The sequence below is a fragment of the Falco cherrug genome, chromosome 6 (genome assembly GCF_023634085.1).
Source record: "Falco cherrug isolate bFalChe1 chromosome 6, bFalChe1.pri, whole genome shotgun sequence".
Lineage (NCBI taxonomy): Eukaryota > Metazoa > Chordata > Aves > Falconiformes > Falconidae > Falco > Falco cherrug.
This window is the reverse complement of record NC_073702.1, coordinates 36,896,629-36,916,888: the sequence shown is the minus strand read 5'-3', so window position 1 is coordinate 36,916,888 and position 20,260 is coordinate 36,896,629. Positions and strand designations below refer to the sequence as shown.

Here is a 20,260-nt window from a genome sequence, read left to right as displayed (position 1 = left end):
ACCAATTGAAGTAGAATTTGTTTAGATAAAGAAAATTGGAAAATTTAAGCAATCTGCTAGCTGAACAGGAATTACTGTAAGTAGTGTGTTTTATCAAAAGAAAAAGCCACCGGTGGCTAGCAAAGGGAGAGTAGTTTTTCAAGGTAGTCTGGCACTTTTTTTCCAGACTCCAGCAGCTGGAGACCATGCTGCTCTGCTTGTCATGCTCGCACAGCTCGGCTAAGTAGCCCGTGATGGCAGCTCTGGCTTTCATGAATTCTAACCTCAGAGCGTGTTTAATCATGCCTCAAACAGATTGGCTTTTCGGAGGAAAACCAGTGTTTCTGTTCTGGTGTCGCTGTCCGGCTTAATGTAATGAGTGATGGAAACACCGTGCCTGAGACACATCCATCTGGTTCCCTCCAGACCGTTTTCTTTCTGGCTTTTTCTGCAGTCTAAAGTTATCAACCCAGAACACTCACCAACGATGGGAACTTGCTGCTACCTTTCTGTACGTGCTGGCGTCTCCACCTCAGCCGAAAGCGCGTTTCAACTCCTGTGTTTGAGCTGACTTGAAATGGGGGAAAGAAGCCATTAAGGGGTGAGCTTAAGGGTCTCATCCAATTTAAAAAGATTGTATTAGCATGACAAGTTGTTAAAATGTCAGAGTGGCTACAGAGTCAGTGGCTTCCTAGGGACCTGGTGCAGGCTGCAGCCTGCCAGGACGTGACTGCGTACGCTGTTTGTAGGTTTAGCCCGTTATGTTATATTAGTCACCTGTTCCAGCCGGTGGTGGGGAGGCAGGATGGTTCTGAGCCCTTGCCCTTGCTTTTGTGATGGCAGACAAAAGCTTTGGGATCGGTTCCCATTTTTTCGGAGCAATTCTTCACGGGAAGCCAGGCGGGTGGCTCAGTACTTGAAGCAGTTTGTGCATTTGCTGCCTCTGCTGATGAAACATAATGGCACTGGTGAAGCCGGGCAGGAGTGCAGGCTGCGGCTCCCCTCCCGGCTCATCCCTGGTGCTCGCCCTGGCATTTTGTTTGTCTGGACTCCACCGCGGGCAAGCTGGAGTGTAACAAAGCCCTTATTATCTTACTGCAATTGCACTGTGCTAAGCTCAGCCTGAACACCTAGCTGCAGTTAATTAAAAGACGGGGTTACTGAGGTTTTATTAGCGTGGCGTGTTTGCCACTGGGTGCCACAGTGGGAGAAAGGTGGGCGACTTGTGCGAGTTGCCAGGGGTGGGTGCTGACCAGACCACAGCCCCGTTTGGGGAGCGCTCTCCTTCCCCAGCGAGCCTGGGGGGAGGCAAACCAGCCAACAAAAATTTTTATCGTTATCAAGCTGCTGAGCCAGCCGGTCCCCTGAATTTCTTAAAGCTTTTAAGAAGAAAAATCTCTGGGCAGATATGTGCACATGATTCATTTGGCAAAAGCACTCGGCCAACTTCCCAGAGGGGAGCTAAAATAATTTCCACATACAAGTAAAGCAAATAGCCTGTGTCTTGTTCATCCTCCCAAGTATTATTGACTAGTGCTGAGTAAGAGATCTGTGCGGAGCGCTGATGAAAAGGCTGGCAACTCATTCCGCTTGGTCTGGATTACTGCAGCGTGGTTGTGTACTACTGAACTGTGAGGCTTTTAGGAATCTTCACAGGCGGTTCAGCCTGAGCCACTAAGCCTAAACTAAAATGTTTAAAAACTGCGGTTCATGCTCTTAACTACTTGCAGAGATGTACTGTGTAAGAACCGGAGACAATTTCAATGTATGTTGGATTCTTACTGTTAATGCGTCGAACAGCTATTAACTGCTCAGGTCCAGCTGCAATGTTCCGCTGCAGTGGTGTTTGAGACGAGTTATATTTGGCTCGCCTTTGTTCCACATCCAGTTTTACAACTACCAGATGACACCCTAATGAAACATCAGAGAAATGATGAACGGCTGCACTTAATTGCTCTCTGAAAGATGTATCCAGTGAGGCAGCAAGCTCCTGCTCTGGATACGAAGGAATTTTGACCATGGGGCAAAAGTGGCTTTCATCTTTTAGACATCGCAGCAGTTGCAGTACAAACCTTAACTTTCATTTAAAAACCAACCAAACAAAAGCTGTTCATCAGTGTTTTTTTCCAAGATAGTTTCCTACACTATCTCGAGCCCTTTTGTTCTTAGTAAGTTTTGGAAAATAAACAAAGAAGAAATAATCTTGCTGAATGAAATCCAAAATCACTTCTAAGAATTTTTGCCAGAATGAGACTGGAAGTACTTTGGAAGCTACTGAGCATTTAAAGTATTAGCAATAAATTTTTGGATTTGCAAGAGAAGCTAGCTGGATGGAATGAACACATTTGCATCCATGGCTGGGACGAAACCTGAAGTCACCATTCATGCAGTGTTTCTTGGTCAGTCATGACAAAATTAATCCAATCTGGATGCTGAATCTAGATCTATAAATATATTTATTATAATATAACAAGAACTTAACAGTAAACATAAACTATATACAATGCCATTACAGATAACCCTGTTTTTAATATTATTCACAGAAATAGCCAGTTTTGTTCCAGTGTGAGAAATGAAGAAATAAGCTAAATTGGAAATGTTGAATGTGTTTAGGTCTTGTTGACAGGTAGCACCTCCTTTGGAGGCAGACACACACCAACACTAAAATTAGTCCTGCCCCAGGCAGTTAGAAACTTGTGCTCCAATCTTTAGGTTCACACTTGCACCCTGTTTGACATAAATACTTTAAATGACATACTAGTATATACTTTTGTTGTGCTTATTATTTTTTTTCTTTAAAGAATAAATAAAACAACTGCATAACAAAGGCTGGAACCTCACTGTCAAAATGAGAGACTTGAGTCACCCTATAGCTTGACTCAGCTGACTTGAGCACTTTTTCTTTAAATACTGCAAGATACAAATTTCATTTTTTTCTTTTATTTTATAAACGATTATTAATAAAATAAGATGATTAGCTAACCATCTGCATTGTTTTCCCCAAAGCTGTAGGCAGACCTCCCTCTGTATAAAAAGGCTAGCATATTTGGTATGAAATCAACTAGATGTTGACTGTAAGATCTCACCCACGCCCTGTACAGGACCCTCCTTGTTGAATTACTGGCATGGCATTGGGGATTTGAGTCTGCAAAGGCATGTATGGCAACTTTTTTCCCTCTATTTGAAAAGAAATTGGACAATCCTTAGCTTGGGGTTAGTTCCCATTTGTGAATTTTAAGATTCCTTCCCCTACCCTTCTGTGTTACCCGGTCCATCTCCCATTTGATCCTTTAATGTATAAATTTATAAAGAATTTCCACATCACAATGCTCTCTGGATAGACAATATTTTAATATATATAAAAATATAACCCCTGTGCTGTGCATATACTTACAACTCTACATAGTAATCATTTTAAGTCTCATACTGGGCTTAAGTCTATGTATTTTTCTACCATGGGATTTAAACTCGTGTGTTTAAAATCTGTAAGTAAGAGAAGTATAGGGTTTCCACATCTGTAGGGAAACTTGAAAAAGAAAATAAAGCACTTCTCAGACTTTACATGAAAGATAGTGGTGTATATCCCAATGTAAGGAATTTTGGTTGAGAGCCAAAACTGAGTGCGTAGCTGCAACAGGAAGCATTTCCTCCATTTGATGAAAACATCAAAATCCCACACTACACTCTGTGTTTTAATGTGATCCCAATCAGAAATGAAGACAGGTTTATCAGGAGAATACCTCTGGAATCGAAAGCATACTCATTTTGTGTTATGGGAATCGAGCATTGCCAAGTTTGATCATCAGCAGAAACTGGGAGGAAAAAATTCAGAAGCTCCCACACCACCTGTGGGCACGGCCACACATGCCCACACAAGTATCACCAGGAGCAGAAACTCACCCAGCCCAACAGGCCTTTTTTTTTTTTTTCCTCATCGTTTTACATGGAATTTATTACCAATGGCTATTCTTCTTCTCCCCAGTCCCCGCCTCACCCCCCTTTCTGGGTTCTGCTCTAGAGAACTGCAAGATTCATTTGATCTGATGGAAGACTGACATCAACGTAAGCCATCTGTCACACAAGATTTCTCTGTCATTGGTATTGAAAAGCATGTATTTGTTAAAAACAAATGTAGGAATCAAAGTGGGAAGGACACTTTGACCTTTCAAATAGACTGATGCCTAAAGTGTAATAGTAAAACTAATCTGCATGGTTATTTTAAGAATCAAGCTTGAGCTCTAGAGTAAAATGCAGATTTCCCCCCCCCCCCCTTCCCCAGCTTAAAAAATATGTGAAATTCTATTGCACCTGGGTTGACCAAAAGCTGACGTCCAGAACAAGTGCCACTATAACATCTAGTGACACTCTTGTATTATTAAGTTACAATATCTTACATAGCACGGAGCTCTCTGCTCCTTCTTCACCAAAAGGTGAGGATGATTTTTCTACATTCAATGTAGACACTATTCAAGACTTTAGAGCAATATGTTCACTGGCTGGCTTTGCTGCTTTTTTCTCTTAAGTAGTAGTATTATTCTTGCCTGCTTTCAACAGGTACAAACAGTTCTCCGTCCCACTCCTGGGTAACATCAGCCGCTCTGAATGTACTTCTTGATTGCTACACAGCCATGTCGAAAAACAGGGCAGGGCATATTTGGTAGAAGTGTCCACGTGTTTGTTTTAGGGTCGTAGGCTTCCATGTTTCCCAGGGCAGGTCCTTCACTGCTAACGATCCCACCAGTGGCATAAATTTTTCCATCCAGAACCACAGCACTGTATTGTTAAAAAAAAGTAAGTTTTAGTTAGTTTTCTTAACAAACAGTTTTCTTTTTAGGCTTAAAACAAACCCAGTCTTTTGTAACAAAGGGCGAATGATGAATACACCTTTAATTCTTGTCTATATAAAGCTGTGTAGGGATTTCTCTTCCCTCTCCCCTTCTCTTCGCCCTATTAATCCTTTTTTGTTCCTGCCAGGTAGGGACATGTTGTCTCTAATTTAAACAACAGAAATTAGTCTATGTAAGATGTTTCTCCAGTCTACATATGGGATCTGCAGCCAAACGTAGCAGGACAATGCATCCCTGTAAAATCATGTACACGCAAAAGCAACCTGAGCATTTTGAACTCCCTGCTGCCTTGGTTGGAGTAGACTCTTGCTTTAGACAAGTTTCTCCTCCAGTTATCAAGGAATGCTGCAGGGAATACAGGCAAGGGGAAAAATCCTCCAAAAAATGCTCTGCTGCTTCAGCCTCTTCCATGGTCCTGCTTTGGTGCAGGAGCCTGGAGGTCCCACTGACTTGTCCTCCTTGTGCACCCAGAAGGTTGGTGTCAAGCTGAAAGCCAGCCTGGGGCACACGCAGCTGCTCGCTGGGGACGTGCAGCTGAGGGATCAGCAGGGGAGCTATATGGAGGCATCCGAAGAAAACAAAAAAACCTTACTGCTTTTTTAAAGTGAAAGTGCTCGACTTCAGCCATCTCTTGCAATATACCCAAATAATATCCAAAAAGGATAAGGAAGCTGGGCTAATCCTGTGGGCTCCTGACAGGCGGTAAGGTGTGCAGGTGTGGAAGCTGCTTGAAAGAAGAACTGCCCTTCAGCCTCATGGCTTCCTTCTCCTTCCACACAACCCCTCAGCCTCTCCAGCAATCACAGGCAGGGCACGACACTCGCTCTGGGCTAACGAAGACAGACCCAGGGCTGGGCTCCTGTGCATGTGTTTGGAAGGGGCAGAAGGATGACAGAAGCAGCAGGCAGCTGGGTGGGGGAAGCCCAGGGATGCTGTGTCCTCTGTGCTGCCTTTCCACTGCACGGGGGGAAGCTAAAAGCGGGGGCGGCTCTGCTTTTCATCTGCTGCGAAGCCTGAGTTTGCCCCCCAACACTTAAAGATGATGTTAAGTGGGTGGGGTTGGTGGTGGCTTTTCTGGTGGCCGGGGGTCCCTTCCTAGAGGTTTTTCTTCCAAGAGCAGCTAGTGGATGGTTGTGTTGGGAAGGAAAATGGAGATTTGGAGACTGCATACACACCAGAGGACAGCAGGGAGAAAAAGAGGGAGGAAGGCAAATTAGTTGCAGCCAAGAAGGTGGCCTAGATCTAAGAAGGTGGAGGAGGGTAGTAACCCTGTAGGGTTGGTAAAAGTAAAGTTGTCTGGCTAATTTTGGAGCAGTGGGAAGAAGAAGGATAAAAAGGGATAAAGGCAGAAGACACAGAGCGCTGGAAGACCCAGGATGAACTGAGACTAAAATGGCACCGACAAAGCCACGTGTTTCTGAAGACCACAAAAACTCTGATGTCCTTGTGGAGAAGCAGAGCCTGAGGTTAAAAATAAACCCACAATGACAACAGTGAGGACTCAAATAAGCCTAGTCCCTGGATACTGCCAGGAAATAATGAGAATCTTGTCAAAATAACTGTTAATCTGAAAGGAGGAGGAAGGAGAGAGAGACTTGAAACACTTGATTAGAGCCTATCCACAAATCAGCAGGGCTGGATGGTACATAGCCCAGGGTCCTAAGGGAGTTTGCTAATGAACTTACTGAACCACTGGTAATTATTTTTGAAACGTCAGGAAGAAATGGGGAAGAACGAGGACTTGAGTAAAGCAAGCGTCATCCTGAAAGATGGCTCTGAAAGAGAATGAGCCCACCTCTGAAAAGGCCAGAGCTGGTGGTGAAGAGGGACTCCTGCCAGGGCTCGGGTCCCTGTGGCCGGGAGGGCGCAGAGGTGGCGGGACCAGCTGACCTGGTACATCAGAAAAACGTGCAAATTAACTCACGGTTTAGGACTAAAGATGTTGTGGGGGTGGGAAGCCCATCTCTGTACTGGAACGAGTGACTGTTTGAAAGCAAGACAGGCTGGGAATCGGAGCTTGCAAAATATGGCATGGGGGAGGGGGTGAGAGGATGGTCCCACCCCATGCTGAAACAGGCACGATGTGGTGGAAGGTCTGCTGAAACCAGCAGGGTGAGAGTTTAGAAATGCGGCCACGGGGAAATGGTTGCTGTTTGCTTTTCACTTTTTTTTTCTTAATAGTGAAGCTGAAGGAGATGGAAACTTATTTGAAGTGGGATACGGTTTGGGATATGCCAGGCAGAAGATGTCAGAGTGTCAGAGGTGGACTGCAGCACAGAGCAGCTTTGCTGTCTGGGTGCTCTAATGAAATGCTGATCAGTCATTAAAAAGGCACCCTTACACAAACCTTGACCAAAAAAAAAAAAGTAGCAAATGGGTTAATTTAGTAATTTTGTTGGGTGAAGTGGGAAAAAACAACGAAACTCCCAAAGAAAGAAAAGATTCCCCGGAAAGATTTGCCTGCAGAACTATCAATAATGGGAGTTAAAAGAAATGCTGGCGTGGAGCATGGACTCTGGGGCTGGTTCCGTCAGTGTTGGTGATCGTGGTCCAGTGCCCATGAATAGCTTCAGCCAAGTTTTACTGGTGTGGACATGCTAGGGTAGATGCCAGCACAGGAAAGGACCCTAGTGGCTGTTACCACTTACAGACAGGGCATGTATTACTAATGCTGCTTGTTACCTCGTGAGACTGCTTGCACAGAGCTTTTGATCTGGACGGGAAGAATAGGATGGCCCGAGGGAGGACCCTGTGCAGAGACCTTTCCATCTGTGCTGTAGGTGACCCTGGCAACAGGAGCCAAGCCGCAACCAGCCATTCCTAGCTGGCTGTGTGCTGCATAGCTGAAGCCTGGCCTTAAGTGCCCAGTATCCCCTTTGGGCATCTAGTGGCATTTTAGGTCTCTAAACATGGATGCTTTACAACTCCTGTGTGGTATCTTAGCTGCCCACATTTCTTCTAGTAAAGTCTCCTCTGCGGCATGTTTACTAGCAGCTGCTCTAAGCCGGAGCTGCTACCACCACAGAGCAGCTGAGCAGCCAAGAACACTGTCCTGAAATGGTCTGGGTCGAGTCCCTCTCCAGCCCGTGCTCTGGGTGAGGGGTTACAGCAGGTGGGCAAATGTTGGTCTTGTTTCTCCAGCACCTGGGCTACAGCACGGAAAGAAATTCCTGGCCAGCGGCTGAGACGAGCAGCTCGATACTGTAGCCTGCCATCATGGTACTAATGTGCTGAGGAAGAAATGGATGCTGAATTCCACCCTCTGAAAGACTGTATGAATTTTAAATGGTGATTAGAGAAGCTTCTGCCCCCTCTGTATGCAATTCCCATAGATAAGACTGGCATAATGCTTCGCTTGTGAGTCATGCCTGAGGTTAAGAAAACCAGTGAGCTACTCCTGCTACCAAGAAACAGGCAGTTCTGAGTATGCAGTGGGTACTTACATGTGCAGGGGACTTTGGAGACATTCAGGCATCTCTGAGGCTAAAGTCGCAGGTATAAGATCCATTAGGAATTTAGCCCTAGATTGCTGCTACTTTGCAGTATTAGGACAATCGCTGCTAATTTCTGGGACCTTAGGGAACAGGAAACTCAAGTGGGCTCTAAAACCTTGAGGGAAGTGAGTGGAAAGGAGTATATGCTCATTGCTCTTTCTTCATTACTGTGACAATATTTCTTTTCTCCCCTCCCTTCCAGCCCATCAGCTGTAAAAACATCGTTACCAAGGCTGACGTACAAAGAAAGAAATAATTACAATAATTAGGATGCGAGTTTATTGCTCGGTGCCATTAATCCTGAGAGATAAAATGATTACAGGCTGTCAGAGCCTGGGAAGGAAGGAAGCGCTGCACCGCAGAGCCGTGCTGCAGGGATGCAAACCCTCGGGCAGCTTTGGGGGCAGCAACCTCCCCAGCTAAGGAGCCGCTGGACCTCCGTCTCTCCAGCAGCACGCCTGAGGTGAAGGTAATCGGCATCAAAATGGAGGTCACTTCACCCACTCCTTCCAGGAAAACACGCTTCAGCATTTTGCATATTTTTACCCGGCAGGCTAACAACTCTGCTTTCTGTTCCCTGGGTAATTACTGCCCTTTACTAGAGAGACTTCACCTATCGCCCCGCAGCCAGTTCACCCCAGGTGCCAGGGCGTTCTTCATTGCCCAGACCATGAGCAGTGTCAGAGGATAAAGCTGTGGCTACCCCCCAACACTGCCACTACTAGTCCAGTCCATCTGCTGACCTCCATGAAGCTATGAATCATGCTCCTCAGAAAATCCTGATGAGGGTGAGGTGCACTAATGGCTCTCAGGGACCTGGCTGTCCATGGTTGGAGTGCTTGTGGAATCTAAACACCCTTTACATCTCTTCTCTGCCTATCCACCTTGCAGTCCATCCCCAGACTAAGCAAACGTGGCAGAGAAGATCCATCTCTGACAGCTGGCTATTAGAGGACTTGATGGGCAAAGCAAATTATTGAATCATAAAGTCATAGGACAGCCCAGGTTGGAAGGACCTCTGAAGATCATCTGGTCCAACCGTTCATGGGAAAGGGACACTAGATGAAATTATCTAGCACGCTGTCCAATCACATCTTGAGAACCTGCAGTGATGGGACTCTAGCATGTTCCTGGAGAGGATGTCCCAGTGGGTGATTGTTCTCACTGTAAAAAAAACTTACACTAAGATGAAACCTCTTCTGATGCAATTTGTATCTGTTGTCCTTTGTCTGTTTCATGTGGCTTCCTGTGAAGACAGAGCCTCTGTCCTCCTTGTAGCTGCCCTTGAAGTCCTGGAATACTTGTGAGGTCCCCCCAAGCCTCCTCTTCTCCAAGGAGAAGATACCTAACTCCCTCAGTCTTTCCTTATCAGGCAGGTTCTCCAGCCCCTTGGATCACATTCATGGCCCGCCTTTGGACCCTCTCCAGTCTGTCTGTGTCTTTTTTGAATTGTGGGGACCAGAAGTAGACACAGTGCAGCATTACAAGCGCTGAGTAGAGTGGGACAACAACATCTCTACTTGTGCCAGTAATGCCCCTGCAGATGCAGCCCAGGGTCTGATTTGCTTTTCTGGCTGCATTTGACTTTGCACTGCTTTTTAATTAACTTTTTTAATCACATGCGAGGAAACGCACCCACGCTCCAGCTCAGGCGTGGAGCACCGGGGCTCGGCATGCATGAGCTGGTGGTGCTTTCAGCTGGGGCCCTCCCTGTTCAGGCCGTTCAGCTGCCTGCCATTTGCTTGGTGGCCACCTTCCCACCAAGTGTGTTATGGACTCTCCACTTTTCATTTGAAAGCATCTTATAGTGAAGGTCTCCTGATGGGCAGTAATTTGGAAGCAACCCAAGGTGGAGGACATCAGTGCCTTTCTTCTGTTGTGTTTGAGAGCCGATGACCTGGGAGCTCCTCTCCAGCCCTTCCCTCTCCCAGTCATGATGGCTAGACATAGCACCAAGCAGTGGGACCAACAGCAAAGCCTGTTAAATTTGCTTATTATTATTATTTTAAAATTTCCTGCTTAGTCCTAAAGATCACATCAATCCTATGAGGAAATGTTAAATAATAATAATAATAATACAATAATCCTGTCTTGTTACATCTGGGGTTGTGAAAGATTTTAACTGGCTGAATTGCTGTGTTGTTGTTTTGACTCCCTGAAACTTTGTATCTTCTGAGGCCACAAACAAAGCTCCTCTCCCTCCTTGCTCCCGGCTATGCATGCACACACACTCACTAATTTATTGGAGCTGTTCCATAAACATTATTAAATAATATCAGTTAGATAAACACAGAATCTGCTTAAAAGAAGAAAAAAATTCCCACATTTATTCGTGGATGAATTTCACAGAGTCACAGCATGGCCAGGGTTGGAAGGCACCTCTGGAGATCATCCAGTCCAACCCCCTGCTAAAGCAGGTTCTCCTAGAGCAGGTTGCACAGAGTCGTGTCCAGCCGGGTTTTGGATGTCTCCAGAGAAGGAGACTCCACAGCCTCTCTGGGCAGCCTGTCCCAGAGCTCTGTCACCCTCAGAGGAAAGAAGTTCTTCCTCACATTCAGGTGGAGCTGCCTGTGCTGCAGTCTGTGCCTGTTGCCCCTTGTCCTGTCCCTGGGCACCACTGAAGAGAGCCTGGCCCCGTCCTCTTGGCACTCGCCCTTAGGATATTTGTAGACATTGAGAAGGTCCCCTCTCAGTCTTCTCCTCTCCAGGCTAAACAGGCCCAGCTCTCTCAGCCTTCTCTCATCATCTCATCATCTTCATAGATGATTTAATTTCCTTCATTTCTTTCCTGCCCTAAGATTTCAGGACGGCTTTACTGGAGGTGGAACTGAACGATGTTCATCAGCTGGGTGGGGTGAGCGCTAGGACAGGAGAGCCTGCAGGGCAGCAGCTCCTGCAGGACGTGGCTCCGTGCAGCGCCAGGCAGAGCTGGCAGTGCTCCTTACGCTTTTGCTTAAATGGGGACCTGTTAGTGAAACCTGCATGGTGGTTTGCAATGCTGAAGTGAAAGGCGCTGCCACCGGCCCCACAGGTGGCAGTGGTTAGGGTGCCAAAGTGTTGTCCAGCGTTTGGTAGCTGTGCTAACAAACTCCGTAGGTGTCTGTGGCTGGGTTGGCAGCTGGGTTATGATGTTTGAGAGTGCTTGAGCTTGGGTGGTCATGTTGTGCTGCAGAGGTGGCATCTTTACAATGAGATGGGGAAATGAGGGTCCAGATTAGTCATGGTCGATTAGGGTGATATCATGCCACTTCTTGGAGCAGGATTATTAGTGTGGGTGTTCTGGCCAAGCTCCAGTTGTATTCTCCCCTGCTCTACGAGCACTTTCCCTTGCTAATGATCCAAAACTATCATGTGGCATTGTTACCTGTTGCTGAAAACCAGCAACGTTTTATTCCAGAGTCCACTGCACACCAGTAACAGCCCAAGCGCTCTGTCTGCATCAGTTACGCTTTAATGCACACCGAAATCCTTCACGTCTTCAACTACTACAGAAATTATTGCTGTTAGTCTGGTGCAGCAGTTCTTGTCCGCTGTCTGCGGAGCATCATCCCAGCCACATGTCTCCTTTCAGATTTGCTGGAAGATTTCAGTTTTCCCTTCTGGACCACAAACAGTTCCAGCTGCAAGTGCTGCCTGCTGAAGAGACTAGCCTTTCCATCTGCAAGCTTGAGAAGTGTGCGGCCATTAAGGAACTGTACTCCGTAATAGCTTCACATGGGAATATCCATCCAAACAAGCTGTGCTCTAACCCCTGCCAGTTCCTGGAGTTACCACAAACTTTGCAACAAGAAAAGGAATCAGCTGGGGGAGTCTGTGGCTGGTGCCGCACGTTAGCAATGACTAGTAGTTAAGCACAGGAGTCACTGTGCTTGGCTGTTCAAGAACAAGGCCTTATTTAAAAAGAAGAGGGGAAAAAAAATCCACAAACCGACCCTGTTTTTGTGCTGTTCAGCCCGAGCTGAAGTTTTATTAAAGATTTCCATTTGGCAGAACCATCTAATAAATCTTACTGGTTAACAGTCAGAGGAGAAGGAAGAAAATGCTTTTCTGGTGTCTGTTGGGAATTGCTGGTGCTAAATTAGCTTCTCTGGAATTATTGCTGGCACCATCATGCTGCCGCTGTTGCCCCGTGGAGGCTCTCTGTAGCACACGCCTGTTTGTACGCTGCCTGCATCCTAAGCAAGCAGAATATGGAATTTTTTAATCATGAACAGAAACACATTCAGTATTCTTTTCACTTGTGGAAAAATAAACCCTTGAAGGGCGTTGCGGGAAGGGAGAATGCCCACCTGCAAAGGGAGGCCTTGCCAGCACTGGAGGGGGGGATGACTTTGCAAGTCTTTCTGGAGGGAGGTGTCTGGCAGGGCAAGGTGTGATCATCCCGGCTCTTCATCCCTGTTGGCTGCTGTCTGCTGCCTCCACCTCTGAAGATGCCACAAATGAACCAAGACGAGGTCCATGCGGCAAATGGGATGTCCTTGCCTGATGTTTGGGAAATGTCAACTCTCCCTCACCCTCACACATTGTGTGGAAGACATTCAAGACTTGCGTGTGAACTATCGGTGAATTTTAAAACACTTCAGGCCTATTATAGCTCTTTGCCCACTTGGCACCATTCCTCAAAGGGTTAATTCTAGGTCAACACAAACTTCTTACTGACTTCCATCAGGTGGACTTAATCTGAAAATGATGCTCAATTTGCTCTTTGTTGATTGTGAGCCCGAGACCTGAACCACTTATTTTTTGTTTTTCATTAAGAGTAATTTAATTTGATATTAAAACCATTTGAGTGGACCTTTAATTTTTCACAGACAGGGAATGTCACACACATTTCTTTCCCCTGTGCTCCAAGCCATCACACTCCCTAGCCACTTACAGGCAGAAACAGCGCAGATAAAAATAAAAGTGATGCAGTCAAGATTTTTCCCAGCAAATTCAGTATTGAGTGATACCTGGTGAGAGGGGATCAATAGCATGCGGTTAATTTTTAAGTTGTTTATGTTGCTGCTTTTAAATCATGTTTTTTGTGATCCATGCTAATGAGAAGAATGAGGAATTTATAGATTCATAGACTAAGGTCAGAAGGGATCTCTGTGCTTAGTTAATCTGAGCTTGTGTATATGCAGGCCATGGACTTTTCCCCAGGCAGCATCTCTCTTGGAAACGTATCTAATCTGCTCCTAAAAACACTGAGTGTTGTTGAGTTCACCCCCTCCCTTGCTGGTTCTCTGTTTAATTATCCTTGCTGTTGGGAAAGTGCCTTACTTCAAGGCTGAGATGTGTAACTTGACTTTCAAGCCCTTGTCACCTGCTTTGCCTTTGTGAGACTGAAAGATTTTCTACTCGCTCTCAGTGATGAAGTCACCTCTCAGCCTTTCATTGATAAATTCCTTAAATTTCACATCAAAGATCTGATTTGCAACCCGGGGTCATTTTTGCAGCTTCCCTTTGAACTTCTGCTGATATTTCCACATGTTGATGCATGGACCCAAGACCTGCGTTCATCTCGCCAATGCTGTATGCTGCAACTCTCTCTCTTCCCAGCTTCAACCTGTTTTAATTTCGGTGTTAGGGCCCATATTATATATACAATATTGCACTGACCTTTTATTCACCACATTACAATGAAAGCTCATGTTGTGTACCTCTGAGTGCCTGACTTTCTAAGGGGAACAGGGCTGCTAGGATTGTGCTTTCTTCATGTATTACTTTGCATTTAAAGTAGCACTGCTAGCTTGAGACCGTCTCTCTGAGACAGGCAGATAACTGGCTAAAATAGCTCTTTCTGTAATATTTTTCTACCCACCAAGTGTTATGCCACCTGCAGCCTCTACCAGGGGAGATTTTTTACTATCTGTATTGTTGGGAGATGTATTAAATAGCACTGAAGAAGAGTCAATGCTTGCTACCGGTGGCCTTGCTCAATGATATCTTCTCATTAACAACTACATTTTGAAATCTGTCAGTGAAGCAGATTTAATCTCTCTAATGTGTGCCTTGTTAATTCCATATAATACCAGTCAAATACCTTGGAGAAATCGCAGTATATTATACCATTACAGTTGTCTTTAGCAGCCAGGAATGTTTTATTAAAGACCAAAACAAAGAACCCAAATTCCACCCCCCACTCCTCCCCCCCAAAAAAGCAAAAAATCAGAAGACAACAGGTTGGTGTAACAAGACCCATTTTCCAGGAAAGCGCATTGATTGCTGTTCATTATATTATTAGCATCTAGTTATTTGTTGATGAAATCCTAAATTAACCACTCTGGTATTTTGCAGAGGACCAACATGAGGCTAAGTGAGGCCACTTAGCCTGATGTTGGTACTTTGCAAAATTAATTGCTGCACTAAAATTCTCCCTTTCACCTTTTCAAAATACGAAAACACTTTGGCAGTGCACTGATCCACCCTGAACTGTAAGAGTTATTAAAAAATCAACATTAGTGGTTGAATCATCTCAGCGAAGTCTCTAAAGATGCCTGTGTCTAAGACTGCCAGGTTGCCTGGTTTGAGAACTTGATTTCTGAGTTCACATCTTTCCTTGCTGCCACCAGTGACCACTTTCGGTCACTCACAGCAGACTATGGAACCAAACCTTCTTACTCCCTTCCAAATACAGAAGAGGAATATACATCTGATCGGTCTGTGTTACACTTCGATACCTCAATAGCCTCATCAGCAATGGCTTTATAACTGATTAAAATTACAAATTTGATCCCCAAAAGTTTAAAGTGCCTTTATTTTTATTCCCATTAGCTTTTAGTACTTCACTGGTTACCTCAGCCTCCTGTAGCAGCTGCTAGTATTTAACCTATTTGTTACTGCTAACCTCTCATTTTCCTTATTTCCATACATACCGATTCATTTAGGGTTTTTTTGTGGTAGTTTTTACATCTCCTTTTGGCTGAAATATTTTTTCTGTAACTATTTTCCAGCACATTTAAGAATTTTTGAAATTGTGTCTTTTTTGGCATCCAATTGGGATGTACTGAACTATTCCTTTTTTTGGTGGCTATCCCACTACAGGTTTCCAGTCCACTATTGCTTTAGGCTTTAGAAAAAATGTCATTTAAAATTTTGAAATTATTTTTTACGGATGGGTGTCATATTCTGCTTAAGCAAAGCCAGTTTATTATGGTGCCTAAGCGGCGGCTAATATTTAGGTCTCTTGTCTGCTCTTCATGGTCCATCACAAGGTCTCCCACTGGAGTCCCTTCTGCAGGGTGCAGAGCAAATGATCCCTTCATGTTAGAAACACTGGGAAGTTTTCAGGTGAGACACTCAGCCAACAGCCCCTGCAATTTCACCTACGCAATCACCTATGCAGTTTCTCTTGTAGTGTGCTCCAGATTCATAATTAACAGATTTTTGTTATGTTTTACAAAACAGAGATGTTCAAAGAGCAGTTCACCCCTCTCTATGGGAAAGATACAGGGATGTCTCTAAATGTGCAAGTCCCTTGCCATTTAATTTTACTGGTTAAGGTCCTAATCCAGCGCAGCATCATACCCTTTGTTTCTGGTTTTCAGGAGAAAAATAGCATTAGCAGCTGCCTGAGCACTGATGAGCAGGCTTCTCCTCATCATGCTCTGCCTCTTGCTAGAGCAGGGGGACGGGAAGATCTGCCCTTAGCACGGGATGCGCACAGCTGCGGCCAGCCGGGCCCGAGCGGCGGCTGCGCCCCTTGGCTGACAGCACCTTGTGTTTCAGGTGCCAAGAGAGGGCGCTCCTTAAATTCATAAAAGAAAAGGAAAAAAAAGGCAAACCCCGGGGGAAAAAAAAAAAACCCCAGCAAACCGAGGAAAACCCGAGCATGCCTTCTTAAAAAAGGAGTTTTCTCATCTGCATCAAAGCAAAAGGTTAAAGGCAGCAAGTTAAAACGTGCAGGTGTTTTTCGGCCATAGGACGGGGGCAAGGGACACCCCTGGGGCAAGGAGCAGAGCTGCTGGCCGAACTTTTGGGAGTCATGGGTGGGTCGGTTGCGGGGCCAGCTGCTGCCCCATCGCTGCTCCTCCTCCCACCCCAGGCAGGGTTTTGCTCGGGCCCTTCCCCCGCACCCCCCCTCTGCCCTGGTTTTGCTCAGTGCCTCCAGACGCTGCCGCGCTGGACGTGGGTGACGAGCCCTCGCCCTGCGCCCACAGCAGCGTTCACGGACCAGCGATGGCTTTTCCCTGCAAAACTAATAGCTCAGCCGTCCCCCAGCACGGGGACCTGCCCTGTGAGGGGCTGGCACTGTATAAAGCCTGAAACAAACCTGTCTTTCTGTAACAGCCACCTAATACTTTTTAAAAGGCCTTTAAGTTTTGCCAGTACCTGCGATGGGTGCCAAGTTTTATTTTTGTCAGCCAACTTTGTTAAGTTTGTTAAACCTGTGACCGCGATCAGGGAAGCGAGCCCAAAAAGCAATCAAAAGCACGTCATAAATAATAGTAATCAATACCAGTGTGTGGTGCTTACTCAAGTTTTTTTTTTCTTTCAAGGATCTTTTAGCTAGTTAGCAAAAACATGTTCTGCATTATGGTGGTCTCTCCTGCAGTGGGTATTCAACATCCTCGGGTTACACACGGCAAACTGAGGAAAACAGCATTCCTGTAGCCACAGGAGGAGCCCAATACAGGTCCCTCCCCGCAATCCATCGTGTCTGAACATGAGGAGACACATGAACCATAATAGGGTCCTGGATGTGCACTTTGGGAAATGCTGCACCCCTGAACATGTACAAAAAAGAGATGAAGAAAACCCCCAGATGGTACACCATCTCCCTTCCCCTCTCCCCTTCACTGTTAGGTTACATTAGCTTATTTATCAGCAGAAAATGTTAGGGCACCGGTAATTCAGTTTTAATGGTTTTTCTCACCTGCAGAACTGCCTGGAGTGGTTCATGTTGGGACCTGCTTTAATATTGCCTTTCTCTGGGTCATAGATGGTGGTTGCTCGTGCATAAGCTCCTCCAAGAATAAAGATGAACCCATTGAGAGTGACTGCAGGAGCATATTTGTTATCTGTCAATGGAAAGCAACACTGAGATCAGTTTTAGGCTCAGGTTTGGAGACTGTTTTTTTGTTTATACATTCCCCTTATTTATAGATAAGTCACGCTTCTCTAAACCTCCAAGGCTAGGGAAAGAAAAAATGAGGAAACCTTCCCTGCTTTTTTTTCTCCTCTCCCCAAGTTCTCAAAGGCACTTTTAAAGTTCACCAGTCCTTCAACCCCCAGTATGCACCTCCCTCTAAACTCCTAAAGTACAATTATCCACTCCCAAAGCCTAATGGAGTCACTGTGAAAGCTCCACTCTTTCTTTAATATGAAATTAAGATGTCAAGGTGTTTCAGAATTTTGAATTGCTGCAAATTTTAACTCAGATGCTTCCCGTGCCTGTGCAGTGGCTAAGTACAGAAGAAACCCACAGTGCAGAGACATGCTTAGTAATATCCAGTAGTTGATTCTCTTTTGTATTCTGCTTTTGCTTGTGGGAAGGTCACCCACATAATCCAGAAAATTTTCTGAGTCCCTATTTTATTTTCCCCTTCATCTATCACGTAAATCCACTGCATTTTTATTTTCAGATGTGTGTGTACCTCTGAGCAGTCCTGTATTTTAGCAATGGACTGTGTGAGTTGGAGTTTGAAATTAAGCAACTCCCTTACCCTAAGACAAGTTCAAACAGAGCTTCCAAGGATGCTTTAAAAGTCTTGTGTTAGCTGCGGCATTATTGGAAATATTGGTAAAACTAACGATAAATTATCAAATAAAATAATTCTAATTTAATTAGTTCACTTGTCCCGTATGCTGCTAGCACGCCATATGTACATTATTAAATATGAGCCAGTTGGGCTGAAATTTCTCATGATGGTGTCTGTCTGGATGCGATACAGTTTTTTTAATCAACATTTCAGTGAAACCAATCAGCAACGTCTGGGAACAAAAGACAGGAAAATACATTGCTTTATTGGAGTTAAAATAAGCCTCACAACCAGTTCTCTAGGAAGCAAGGGCTTGAGCCCTTTGGGGCATGAAGCAGATGTTTCCTGGGTGGCTATCCTGCTGTCAGGGGACACATAAAAATTCCCCATACAGAGCTGTAAGTTAAAGCCTCTCCAAAGTCTGCATTTTTATATGCTCAGAAAAGGTTGATCCTCTTAAATCTCCAGCGGAGAATCAGCCTGGACACAGTCCTGCTGGCTTCAGCCCCTGCAACTCCCCTCCCCAGCGTGGGGAGCTGGGGCAGCACGCCGGAGAGGAGGTGTGATATCATCTTTACTATGCTCTTACATCTCTGCTAACAGCCTCTACGTAACATTGAAGGGCTCTGTATGTTCCTCTCAGATCTGTAACACTGTGACTGTGCTGTTTTACGGACACAGAAAGAGATGTGCTTAAACCAGCCCCGGCAGTTTTACTTGTGGCATTTGCTTGCCTCTTGCATGACTGGCATTGTAACCCTGAGGTTCTTGTAAAATCACCTTATTCCATTAAATATTTAACAAGAGATTTAATTTGACCGGAGTTAAGCAAAAGCTGATGATGAACATCTCCACAAGAGGCAATTTCCTTAACTGAGGTTTGAACTGGTTAAACTAGAAGGAAAATAATGGTTTTGTGGTGTCTGCTGCTGTTCCAGCATGGCCGTGGGGTGGTCTGGCTCAGTTCATCTCACCCCATGTTGGTGTGTGCCCAGGGGGACGTACATGGGTGCGGCACCCAGCATGAAAACAGGCAAAACGTGTTACGGGTTAAAGTTGGGCTCCTATTATGCTGAGTATCTACAGGCATATGTCAAAAAACCACGGATGTATTAGGAAAATGTCACTGATCCTTGGGAACAGATGGGAAGAAACTAATTCATCCAGAAAATAGAACAAGGAGTATTCAGTTTCTTCTCAGTGCCACTAAGCCACTATAATTCATCAGAAAGACTTATCTGTCCTAACAACCCGGCTCGCATCCGTTTCCAAATCAGACTTGCATATGTGACATTTTTTCCAGTTAAGATATTCATCAGAAATTTTCCATATTTAATTATCACATCTTCCTGCTTTTCCTTTTTCTTTTCTTTGACTAGCACTGTTTTGAAGGAGAACAAAACTCTTGCATTAAAAAAAAAATATCTCAGCTCCCAGATCTCACAGGGAAATTATTTGGGGCTCCCTCAAGGAAGAAACAGCGACTTCTCAGGAGACTGAATCACTGACTTCACATTCCTTTTTGTTAAAGAAAGAGAGGGAAACCCTTTGGTTATTTTTATAGTGACTTTTTTTCCCCTTCTTTTTAAATAGGCAGACAGTCTGATATTTTTTTTTTCTTTTTTTTTAAGAGGCAATCGTGTTTGATTCTCATCAATTTTTCAATACATCATCTATCTGTTGTTTTGTATCTGTTTCGTCTTTAGCTACAATTTCATGAATTGCTATAAAGTAAGCCTGGGAGAGAGAAACAGAGAAATCTCTGCTGTTTCTTTCAGGAAGGGAGAAGTTCACAGCAAAGTCTCCTGATCCTGATGAAGATATGGCAGAAAGACAAGCGGGACACCCCTCCAGAGAGAGGTAGAGGGAAAACAGTGGGTTTTATTTTTGTTTTGTCACCATGGAGGCAGAAATTCTTCATGGATACAGGGAGCTTGGAAAACTCAAGGCATCATTCCTGCTACCTGGGTGTGGATGACCACCTTCAGTCTTTAACTTTACTTCATCCCAGGTGCTACCCTCACTCTTCCCCTGTCCTTTCCAGAGCTTGGTAACCTCATGTAAACACTTAGGACACTCCAACTTCTGTCACTGCTCTGAAGTCCTTAATGTGCTTGTGGTGCAAGGTGGATGGCTACGGAGCCTAATTTTGCAAAAGCATGTTCTGGTTGGACTTCTTGGGTTTTCAGTTGGTGCTACTGGGGATGAATCTGAACTTGTGTGGGTCAGAGGCTTCCTGCGGGATACAGCGGGG

At 45.0% G+C, this 20,260-nt stretch overlaps 1 protein-coding gene across 2 annotated transcripts in view; it reads right to left on the bottom strand.

Moving 5' to 3' along the window:
* Positions 1–2,416: 2,416 nt before the first annotated feature.
* Positions 2,417–20,260, bottom strand: part of KLHL29 (kelch like family member 29) — a 405,487-nt gene continuing 387,643 nt past the window's right edge. Inside the window, exons 13-14 of one of the 2 annotated variants that reach the window (XM_055714310.1) lie at positions 17,181–17,325; positions 2,417–4,752 (exon numbers count right to left, since the gene is read on the bottom strand). In XM_055714310.1, the coding sequence (XP_055570285.1) occupies positions 4,569–4,752; positions 17,181–17,325 (329 nt within the window). In that variant the 3' untranslated portion in view covers positions 2,417–4,568. The remainder of the gene's footprint in view (positions 4,753–17,180; positions 17,326–20,260) is intronic. The other variant, XM_055714311.1, reaches the window with a different exon arrangement.